This window comes from Octopus bimaculoides, chromosome 29 (assembly GCF_001194135.2).
Source record: "Octopus bimaculoides isolate UCB-OBI-ISO-001 chromosome 29, ASM119413v2, whole genome shotgun sequence".
Classification (NCBI taxonomy): Eukaryota; Metazoa; Mollusca; class Cephalopoda; order Octopoda; family Octopodidae; genus Octopus; species Octopus bimaculoides.
Genome location: NC_069009.1, coordinates 9,919,332 through 9,931,053, shown reverse-complemented (window position 1 = coordinate 9,931,053; position 11,722 = coordinate 9,919,332). Strand labels below are relative to the sequence as shown.

Below are 11,722 nucleotides of genomic sequence, written 5' to 3'. Positions count from 1 at the left end.
GATTACATCGACCCCAGTAATTAACTGGTACTTATTTTATCAACCCTGAAAGGATGAGAAACAGAGTTTGAACTCAGAACATGAAAATGGACAAAATTTCACGAACCATTCCACCTGGCATGCTAACAATTCTGACAGCTCATCACTTTCATAATAATCCTTTCTACTAAAGGCACAAGAGCTGAAATTTTGAGAGAGGAGCTAGTTGATTATATCTACCCCAGTATATAACTGGTATTTATTTCATCGATCCCGAAACGATGAAAGGCAAAGTCAACCTTCGTGGCATTTGAACTAAGAATGTACAGACACATGAAATGCTGCTAGGCATTTTGCCTGGCATGTTAACAATTCTGCTAGCTCACCTAATACTAATGTTAATAATTCTTTCTATTATAGGCACAAGGCCAGCAATTTCAGAAGGGACTAGTTGGGGTTAGTTGATTACATCGACCCCAGTACTTAACTGATACTTATTTTATCAATGTTGATAGAATGGAAAGCAAAGTTGACCTTGGTGGAATTTGAACACAGAACACAAAGACAGATAAAGTAGGATAAAGCTCCTTCCCAGATGATATAGACTTACAGGGTTGGTTTCGTGGTTTCTCTGGTGCATATACTTCACCCTTGATGGGATGCTGGTCTGTCACAAGATTACTCATTTTTACAAACTGAGTGGATTGCTGCAGCATGAAATGAAGTATTTTGCTAAAGAACACAATGCATCACCCAGTCCAGGAATTGAAACCACAATCTTACAATCATGAGTCCAACAGCCTAACCACAAAGTCGTGCAACTCCACAATCAATGCCTTGGTAACTGCTTAGTCCACATTATTCCGTAGGAGGCACAGGGCCACTTTCCTGGTTACTCTGGTGTATATATTCCACACTTGACAGGATGCCAGCTTCTTGCAGGATTAATCATTTCTACCAGCTGAGTGGATAGGAGCAATGTGAAATGAAGTGTCTTGCTCAAGAAGACAACTCCTCACCTCGTCTTGGAATCGAAACCTCACAGATTTAAAAATAAGTACTGAGGTCAATTTGCTTATCTCAATTGTGAAAATCATACCAAAATAAACGGTGAAGCTTGGTGCAGGATTCTGCCACGCCAGCTCCTGTCAAACTGTCAGCATGGAAAACAAATATTAAGTGATGACGATGATGATGATGAAACCCTTCAAGGAAGTGCTCCAGCACAACTACAGTCCAATCACTGAAGCAAATAAAAGATAAAATATACCTATGTACAAGATAAAAAGATATGCTGGCAGAATCCTGGTTTAAACATTCCATATAAACCCTCATAACTTTGGTTTTTTGGAATTTTCAGAAAAGTTTTGCAAACTTGTGTTCTATACATGGGAATTCATATAATTATGAAAAAAGAAAATTTCATTTTTTCTATTTAACTCCCCCACCCCACCCCCATCCTAAAATTTCCACTCTTTTGCAAATTTTTATTTAAAAATCAGCATGTAAAATATGGACAATCTTTTGCTTAAATCCCATCAATGGGCCACCCTTGGGTGCATCATCATTCCATTATGTGTTTGAGGCCCAAAATTTTTGGGGAGGGGGCCAGTCGATTTGATTGACTCCAGTATGCAACTGGTATTTAATTTATCGACCCCCAAAACGATGAAAGGCAAAGTTGATCTCAGTGGAATTTGAACTCAGAACATAGACAGACAAAATACCACCAAGCATTTCGCCTGCCATGCTAACGTTTCTGCCAGCTCACTGCCTTACGGGGAGAAAAATATTAAAAAAACATCAATGCATGTCAGAGTGACAAAGAAATGAGGAAGGTATCAGGTAGTTGTGAGATGTGTTAAAAATAACAGGTAAATCAACTTTAAATCACAAACAAAAAATTTCTTTTTCATAATAGTATGAATTCCCATGTGTGGAACACAAATTTGCAAAAATTTTCTGAAAATTAAAAAATATAATAGAAAAAAACTTAGGACGGGTTATAGGGGCTGCTTTAACCAGAATTCCACTGATATGCTCTCCTCACTGCCTTTTCTATTGTTTCTACAAAGGTCTTGACTCCCAGAGAGTGAGCTACTAGCATGTTGCACCCAGCAGACACATCTCACCATCCCTCCACTTTTTCTCGCTCTCACTCTCACTCTCTCAATGAAAACAATTAGGGTTCGTTCAAATGTCCACTCACCTTTTCGCAAACTGGACACACCAGTTTGGACTTGTACTGACCTTGGAACAGGTCCACAATGAATGAATCATCTCTTTTCTTGTAAACATCCCAAGCTTCATTTGCAACAATCTGGAAAATAAGTAAAAAGTTACTAAAGGTGGAGGAGCAGATGGGTTTGGTGATAGTAAAATAGTTAGGAGGGAAAATAACGAGGAAAGTGATTGTAAAACAAGAGTGAAAGGGGAAATATTGATTTCAAAGTTTGGGACAAGACCAACAATTTCAGAGAAGGGTACTTATTTCATAAAGGGTACTTATTTCGTCGACCCTGAATAGATGAAAGGCAAAGTTTACTTTGGCAGAATTTGAACTCAGAACATCTTTGTGGGGAGGAATTATAAAATAGGATGAAGAATTGTAAAACAGGAGAAGTGAAGGAAAAAAATAATGAAGAAATGATTGTAAAACAGAAGTGGGAGGGGAAAAATTTAGGGGTATCCATCCATTTTCTCCATCCACTATTCCTGAGAGAGCCATGGGGGTAGAGTTTTCAAGCACCTCCTCCATATGGTCCTATCAGAAGTATCCACCATTACTCTTTCTGGCTAGATTCCCAAGCATGACCAACTGAGATATGGATACTATCCAACCACCTCATTCTTGGTCTATTCTGGTTTGGCTTTCCTGTAACATTCTAATCACATGTCTATAATACCAGCCCTGTGACCTCCAATGCAGGAAAGTAGTGGCTCAACCTGGAGAGCTACCCTAATCTCTGAGCTATACACCCTGTCAAGTAACGTTACTCTAGAGATTCTTCAGAGAAACCCCATTTCGGCTGCTTGTATTTGTGATAAAACTCTTTCAGTCAATACCCAACATTGATGACTTTAGCTGAGGATAGGCATTAAAACTGAACTGAAGATAACGAGTTTGGCTTTTTTTCCCCAATCTCTCCTCTTCTGAGAATCAAATGCTGAATGCACTTGTATGCAGGATTCCTGAGACCATGGATATTGTCCAACCATCTCATTCTTGGCTAACCTCCAGGTCCCCTCAGCTTGAAGAATCCATTTTGTGATTCCTTCCTGCAACATTCTAATCATATCTTTAGTACTGGATCTGTGACCTCTCAATGCAGAGAAGTGGTGGTTCAATGTGGAAAAACTCTCAGATCTCTGAGCTACACACCCTGTCAAGTAATGTTATTGCAGAGCTCCTTCAGAGGAACTTCATTTCGGATACTTGTATTCACAACTGTACTCTATTGGACATTACTATACTCAACAGTCATGATCATAGATGAAGAAAGACACCAAAACCAAATTGAAGATATCAAGTATGGTTTTTTCTTTTGTTTTAATATCAACCTTTCCTCTACTGGTTGTGAAGAAGAAAGTGGCATCAGCAGAGATCAATTGCCAAATCGGGCCTGTGAAATTCTGAATTCGCGTCCCTTCCATGGTGTGTCTGGAAGAAGCCCAACATCTCCCTAAGGTCCAAGATCCATCTTTTCTGCATGCTGGTTCTGCCTGATCTCCTCTACAATGCTGAGACCCGAACCATCCTCAAACAGGACCTAAGCAAGCTGAAGGTGCTCCAAATGCAGTGTCATCTTCAGATCTTTGGTGTCTTTCTACGTGACTGAATTTCAAACAACATCTGAGAACAATGCCAGTAGCAGCCAACCAATGAAGACCAAGTCCAGAAGTGCAGGCTACAGTGGTTTGTCCACACATGCAGGATGAGCACTGGAGGACTACCACACCAACTTTTGAGGTAAAGAGACCCACACACAGGAGAATCCAGTTCAGGGCACAAAAAAAGACTTGGGTGAAACAAATTAAGACCTGAAGTTACAGAGGTTCAAACTCAAAGCATACTAAAGCCAGCACCATGGATCAGAAAGTGTGGAATAACATCATCACCAGAGTCCATCATTCAGTGGCACCCACAGCAGCCTCCCCCACTCTGGTTACCAGCTAGGGATTTTACTTTACTTTTACTGAGGATCAAATACTGATGCTGGTACACTGCTACACCAGCATCTGCAATTCTAGCAGGGGTAGTGATTATAAAATAGTTAGGAAATGGTTGAAGGGATTATATTAGAATACAAGTCCACTGCCTCAAAGTCTTTGGTCAACCACTGATGTGCTATCATTGCTAGTCTCTTAATGGTTATGTCTGTCAACTGAGTGGATTGAAGTAATGTAAAGTGAAGTACCTTGACCAAGGATACAACACACCACCAGGATAGAATAAAACCCATGACTTTATGGTCAAGGGCCCAGTTGCCTAACTGCTAGGCAACTGCACCTCCAATTAGAAAGAGGAGGGGTGAGAGGAAAATATTAAAGTTGTTTTTTTTTTAATTATGGGATTAAAAGAGAGATACAAGAGAGTTGGTGAGGGAAGTGGGGAGTGGTGAAGAGGGGAAGCAGTGAGGGAAGGGGGAGGAGGCAATGAGGGGTAACAAGGGAGAAGGAGAGCGATGAGAGAGATCAATGAGGGAGAGGGGAAGTGATGACAAAGTGGGGGAACGAAGGACAGGGAGAGTGATGAGTAAAGGAGAGGAAAGAGTGATGAGGGAGAGGGGGAGTACTAATAAAGAAAAAGGCAATAATAACACCAACATTGCCCCTCGCCAAATTATCCTGCCATCCACATCTTAAAACATACAAAATACAATTACACTCACATACCACCACTACACAAAAGACTCGCCTGGGCATACAGAGGTTGCGCGGAACTCTAGCCACCACAATTTTCTGATGACATCACATGCAATCACACTAAAATACCTTCAGCTAGTACAACACCATGGAACACTGCTACACCACCAACTGCAAAACCATCACTATCACCATCTCTTACACAACATCACCACCACTATCATTACTACAACACCAACACTATCTCCTACAACACCACTATCACTATCTCCTACACAACATCAACACCATCACTATACTGTCAACCATACCACCATCACCATCTCCAACACCATCACCATCACCACCACTGCCACCAACTACAAACACCACCATAACCAATTTCACTACAACACCAACACTATCTTGTATATGACCTCAAACACATGACGATTACCACCACTGACACCACTACAAATAAAGTACTTGTCAAGAGGTTACCTCATCTGGTCGGCCATCTGAGTCAACAGTCTGAATGTAAGGTTTGTTCTTGACTCTGTTGAGGTCCTAGAAAAAAAGAGAAAGAGAGAAGGATGAGTTAAGTTTAGAGCAAGATGCAAACAAAATAAATTAAACAATAAACAAATATCTATTCTCTCAGTGTACAAGGTGGATCCAAAAAGTTGCAGGATAAGTTATGTTTAATAAAAAATAACTTATTTTAAACATCATCTCCTTCGAAATAGTCACCTTGCACAGTAATACACCAGTCCCAGCTTTGTGCCACTTTTGGAATCTGGTCTGGAAGTCTTTTTCCACAACCAAGTCAAAACCTTCTGTGATTCGCCTTGGATTTTGACAACAGTGTTAAAACAGCGACCTTTGAACTGCATTTTCCCCTTGGGGAAGAGATGGAAACCCACAGGTTCTAAATCTGGTGAATAGGGAGGGTGTGGAAGCAACACCATGATGTTTTTGGCAAGAAACTCATGGGTGAGGAGAGCTTGGTGACAGTGCATTGTCATTGTGGAGAATCCAATTCTTTGCACTCCACAGATCTGTTGACTTTTGCCAAATGTCCTCCCTCAAATGCTTCAAAATGTCGCAGTAGTACTCTCGGTTGACGGTCTGACCCTGGGGGACAAATTCTCAATGCACAATACCAAATTTCTAGGGGTGACACTCGTGGTAGGTCTTCGAGGGACCTTCTTCTGCTTTTGAAGCAGCCATGCAACTTAAAACATTGCATAGGACCCACTGCCTTGTCATTGTAAGCTTGTCAAAGCATGCTCAGTGTTTCTGTAGCTGACTTCCCAAGTTTAACACAAAATTTCATGCTGACTCTTTGTTCCTATCCATGACAAAATCGCAGACTACAGCATACACATGATCACAACAACACAAATTTCACAATTTGCAAAGTAAACACACTGATGTCACTCGGTACACTGCCTCGTGAAGGTCACTGCTAGCTTTCACTATGCATGCAACTGAGAGCTGCTATATGTTGGAGCACTACAGAACTAGTCTGGGAACTTTTTGATACCACCTCATATCCCCCCACATGACCTCACTCACAGGGCGAGAGGGATGGCATGTGTGGATTGCAAATTTCCAAGCAAGTTCAACCAGATTATGATGACCAGTGGTTACACTGATCCATTCACCTTTTCTGCATATTTTATTGATCACAAAACATAGAGAAATAAAGAGAGGTAAAGCTAGGTGGTATTTGAATTAAGAATACAAACAGACATAACAGAATCCCACAAAATAACATGCACAATGTAAGGGAAAAGGCACTTGTGTTTTGTGCGACACTGCTGGCAAGCTAAACAAGAGCTGGAAAGTGACCTACTACAAAATTCCAAAGCAGGGCCTTATTTGAGCAGGTTTTCTGAACACAATGTATGGAGATCAACTGACTAGAAACACTGAACAGCCTCCCTGAAAACCTCCTTCAATTAATACATGACCGAGATGGGTGGTGCATGGGTTGAAAATGTCAGAGCAAGGTCAACCATATGATTATGACATGTGGTTACATAGATCTATTCATCCTTTCTACATATTTTATTGATCACAGAACAGAGAGGTAAAGAGAGGCAAATCTAGGTGGTATTCAAATCTAGAATGCAAACTGATGTGACAGAATATCACAAAATATGCACAATGTAAAGGAAAGGAACTGATGCTTTACAGAACATTGGTGGGCTAAACAATAGCTGACAAGTGACCTGCGGCTAAAAAGCCAAAACATGGCTATATTTGAGCAGGTTGTCAGAGAGCGAGGAGGGGGGGGGGAGGGGGAGGGGAAAGAGAGAGAAAATAAGCCTGATGGGGAAGTAGTGGGAGGAGGAGATACTAAACAGATGGAAGTGACCAGGTGTTTTCCCATGGCAACTCTACCTCAAGTCAGTGCTGAAACATAATTAAAATCTCAATCCTTCATTAACCTCTCAAAACACCAATAATTAATTTTGCCTCAGGTGTTTGTGGCTACCAAACAGAGTCAGCTTCCATCTGTGATGTGGTGAAGATAATGGCAGAAGCTTTCTACAGGTACATGTTTATAAGGGATAGGTGCTTGTGCTTCACAGGGAATTGCTGATGAGCTAAACAGTTAGCAAGTGACCTACTGCTCTGGATGCCAAAGCATGGCCATACGTGAGCAGGTCATCCAAACAATGTATGAAGATCAACTCACCAGAGATACTGGATAACTCCCTGCAAATCTCCCTCGACTAATGCAGGACCAAAATTGAAGGCAAATGTGAGTAGAAAAGTAAAGAGAGGTAAAGCTAGATGATATTTCAATTCAGAATGCAAAGAGAATACCAAAAAGTATTGTGTACAATGCACTTTGTGCAACATTGTTGGTAAGCTAAACAAGAGCTGGCAGTAACCTACTGCTATAAATGCCAAAGTATGGCCCTACTGGAGCAAGTTGTCCAAACACAATGTATGTAGATCAACTCACCAGAGATGCTGGATGCCTCTCTGAAGACCTTCCTCAACTAATGTAGAACCAAGATGGAAGGTGTGTGTAGGTTGAGAATGTCTGAGCAAGCTTGACTGGATGACGACACGTTGTTACACAAGTCCATTCAGCCCTTTGGCATTTTTTATTGATCAAAGAATACAGAGAGACAAAGCCAGGTGGTATTTGATTCAGAATGCAAACAGACATAACAACATCACAAAGTATGATGCAAAATGTTCCACTGATTCTAACCTAGCATAAAGCAAAGTCATAGTAAGTGGGAAGGCAGACAAATCACAAACGCCTTCAGGTAGATGGCCCTGCTCAATCTGTAGAAAAGGTGTAGGTAGAAACTCCACAAGATGCACCCAGTGTAAGCTTTGGACACATAAAAGGTGCAGCAATATCAGAGGAAAGTTAAGAGGGAAAATAGCTTTTGTATGTAGAAGATGCAGAAGTACAATAAATACCAAAAATGTACAGAAAATAGGCTTCAACTGCCAGGGGAGGAGGAAAGCTAGAGGTAGTGGATAGCTTCCATTATGTAGGTGACCAAGTTAGCAGTGGAGGTGAATGCTCCAAGAGCATAGCTGTGAGAATAAGAATAGGCTGGACAAAGTTCAGAGAGCTCCTACCTCTGCTGGCAACAAAGGGCCTTTCTCTCAGAGTGAAAGGCAGATTGTTTGATGCCAGTGTGCAAACAGCTATGCTGCATGGCAGTGGAATGTGGACAATGACAGCCCAGGACATGCATAAGCTTGAAAGAAATGAAGCCAGTATGCTTCGCTGGATGTGCAATGTCAGTCTGCATGTTCAACAGAGTGTAAGCATCTTGAGAGAAAAGTTAGGGATAAGAGAAATCAAATGTGGTGTGCAAGAGAGACAACTACACTGGTATGGTCATGTGATGTGTATGGACGAGGACAGCTGTGTAAAGAAGGGCTGATCTCTAACTGTGGAGGGAACCTGTGGTAGAGGTAGACCCAGGAAGACGTGGAACAAGGTGGTGAAGAATGATCTTTGAACTTTGAGGCTCACAGAGGCAATAACTGATGACTGAGACCTTTGGCAATGTGCTATGCTTAAGAGGACCCGTCAAGCCAAGTGCACCCTAACTGGTGGTATATAAAGAACATCTTTTGAATGTTGGGCCTCACAGAGGCAAAGTGGCTGAGTTCCTTTTGAGCATTGGGCCTCACGGAGGCAATGACCAAGACCATTGGCATTATGTCGTGCTTGAGAAAACCCATCAATCCAAGCAAAGTTGCAGTTGTGATAGATACCAGTGCCATGCAAATTGGCACCCATGTTGGTGGCTTGCAAACATGCACAGGTGTCACATAAATGGCACCTGTGCCAGTGGTATGTAACAGCACCCATTACACTCTTGTAGTGGTTGGCGTTAGGAAGGGCATCCAACAGTAGAAAACCATGCCAAATCAGACTGGAGCCTGGTGCAGCCTTCCAGCGTGCCAGCCCAACCCATGCCAGCATGGACAACAGACATTAAATGATGATGATGATGATGATGATGATGATGATGATGATGATGATGATGATCGCTTCATTGTCCATCTACAGCTAATACCAGATTAGAACAGACTGCATCATTATCAGGATCATCATCCTCATTGTTTTAACATCTACTTTTAAATGTTCCCATGGGTTGGAGAGAATCTGTGGAAGCAGATTTTCAATAGCCACGCCCTTCCTGTCATGAACCCTCACTTGACCAGAGATGTTTTCGTAGCAGATTGAAAACAAAGGACACTGCTTGCATGGCAGTGACACTCATTTACAACAACAATGTGATGTCAAATTGAGGGGACAATAACACACAGATATATATCTTTTTTTAATCTTTTATTTGTTTCAGACATTGGGCTGTGGTCATGTTGGAGTACCACCTTGAAGGGTCTACTTCATCAAATCAGCCACAGTACTTAGGTTTCGTTTTTTTTTTTCTTTTCAAAATAGGTACTTATTCCTTTTGGTTGCTTTTTTCCAAACCAACAACTTATCAGGACATAAACAAGTCAACACCAGTTGTCAAGTAAAGGGGAGTGACAAAGACACACACACACACACACACACACACACACACACACATATATATATATTTATTTTTATATATATATATATACAATTTGATAGGAAACTATACATGCAGGTTCAAGGTGCAGCGATTGGTGTCAGTGTGGTTGGCCTCTTCACAACCTGGTGGGATAGAAAACTTAACAATCCTTAGCTGAACAATCCACAACTGTATTGCTTTACTGTAGGTAAGTAGATGACAGCAATATTCTAGTCAGGACAAACTTTAGTAACTGTAGTGTAGAAACCGAGAGGAGCATAACGGAGAGCATCCAGCAAGTAGCTAACTCCATCCACCAAAGGATCAATGTAACTATGGATTACCCCACTATGCATCCTAATAATAGACTCCCTGTTCTTGATACTGAACTTTGGTTAGAGACTGTGAACAACAGAGTACAGCTCCTCCACTCCTGTTACATGAAGCCTGTAGCTTCTAAATATGTTGTTCACAAGAATTCAACCTCATCACACAATATGAAAATCAACATAGTGATAGCAGATTTAGGATAATGAATAAATGTCCCCACCATGTGAACCTTATAAAAACAACGCAACGTACAGAACTTCATGCATTCTCTGGATATGACGAGAAAGATAGGATTCGTGTTTACAGTGGAGCTAGAAAGAAGTTAGATAACATTATATGTAATGAAACCAGTGGTACCCACTCTAGATACAGAGGTAAAGAATGGAATAGAATACAGGGAGTTTGTGACAATGCAAACAGGTTGAACACATGGTACAGGGCTGACAAATGTCAAGGAGTGATGTCTGTAGAAGCCACACCCCATAGGGAACTAGCCCATAGATTTAGGAAAGCTCTGAAGGAGACCAAACTCAATATTAAGATGACTGAAAAGCCAGAGAGCTCCATCAGATCAGTTATGTAGGATGTACCCCTTCAAGAATACCACATGCACTAATGAGAATTGTGTGGTATGTAAGATCAGCCCTGGAATTAACTGTAGAAATAGAAATGTAGTCTACAGCATAAGGTGAATAGAGAGTGCTTGTAAAGATAAGAACAGGACATACATTGGAGAGACTTGTAGAAGTATTGCAGAGGGGTTAAATGAACATTTTAAACAATATGATGACGAAAAACAGTCCTCCATACTCTACCAACTTGTCAAAGACCAACATGGAGGCATACCAGGCCAGCTTGTCATCCACATTTTTTCCAAGCACCTGAAGAATCCATCACTCACACAAATACAAGAGTATGTCCTCGTAAATGAAACATACCCCCATACTAAATAGGAAATGATACCGCAATACCCACAGAATATATATAGGTACATTTGTTAGTAAGGCTGTTATGTAGGCAAATATATATATAGGTAAACAGATAGATACATAGGTAAGTAGATAGATAGGTACATAGGTACTACAGACAGACAAGCACACACAAACACACACTCACATACATGCACAAAAGGAAATGGAAACACATGACCAAATACACACACTCCACACACACATACACACAAAGGCATAAGGAGATACACATCCATACGTAACATACCTAGTCAACAAACCCATAGACACACTCAAACAAGTACACACACGGAGACAGAGGTACACACACAGTCACAAACACATGAATATGCAGAATACCTACCCACATATGTACACAAACACATACATACATATATGCAAACACACACACAAAATCTTCTGGGAAGGTAACAGCAATAGGGTAGGTGGTGTGGGCATACTTCTTGCAAAGAAATGGGTGGATAAGGTCATAGAGGTAGTCAGAGTGTGTGATAGAATACTTACGGTCAAGCTAATCTTGCAGAATAGTATAGCGACAAT

The 11,722-nt window shown here is 41.1% G+C and overlaps 1 protein-coding gene across 1 annotated transcript in view; it reads right to left on the bottom strand.

Moving 5' to 3' along the window:
* The window catches only part of LOC106879930 (ubiquitin carboxyl-terminal hydrolase 19), a 163,422-nt gene that overhangs the window by 87,431 nt on the left and 64,269 nt on the right, over window positions 1-11,722 (bottom strand). The window contains exons 12-13 of the mRNA XM_052977848.1: window positions 5,326-5,391; window positions 2,189-2,299 (exon numbers count right to left, since the gene is read on the bottom strand). Of these exons, the coding sequence (XP_052833808.1) occupies window positions 2,189-2,299; window positions 5,326-5,391 (177 nt within the window). The remainder of the gene's footprint in view (window positions 1-2,188; window positions 2,300-5,325; window positions 5,392-11,722) is intronic.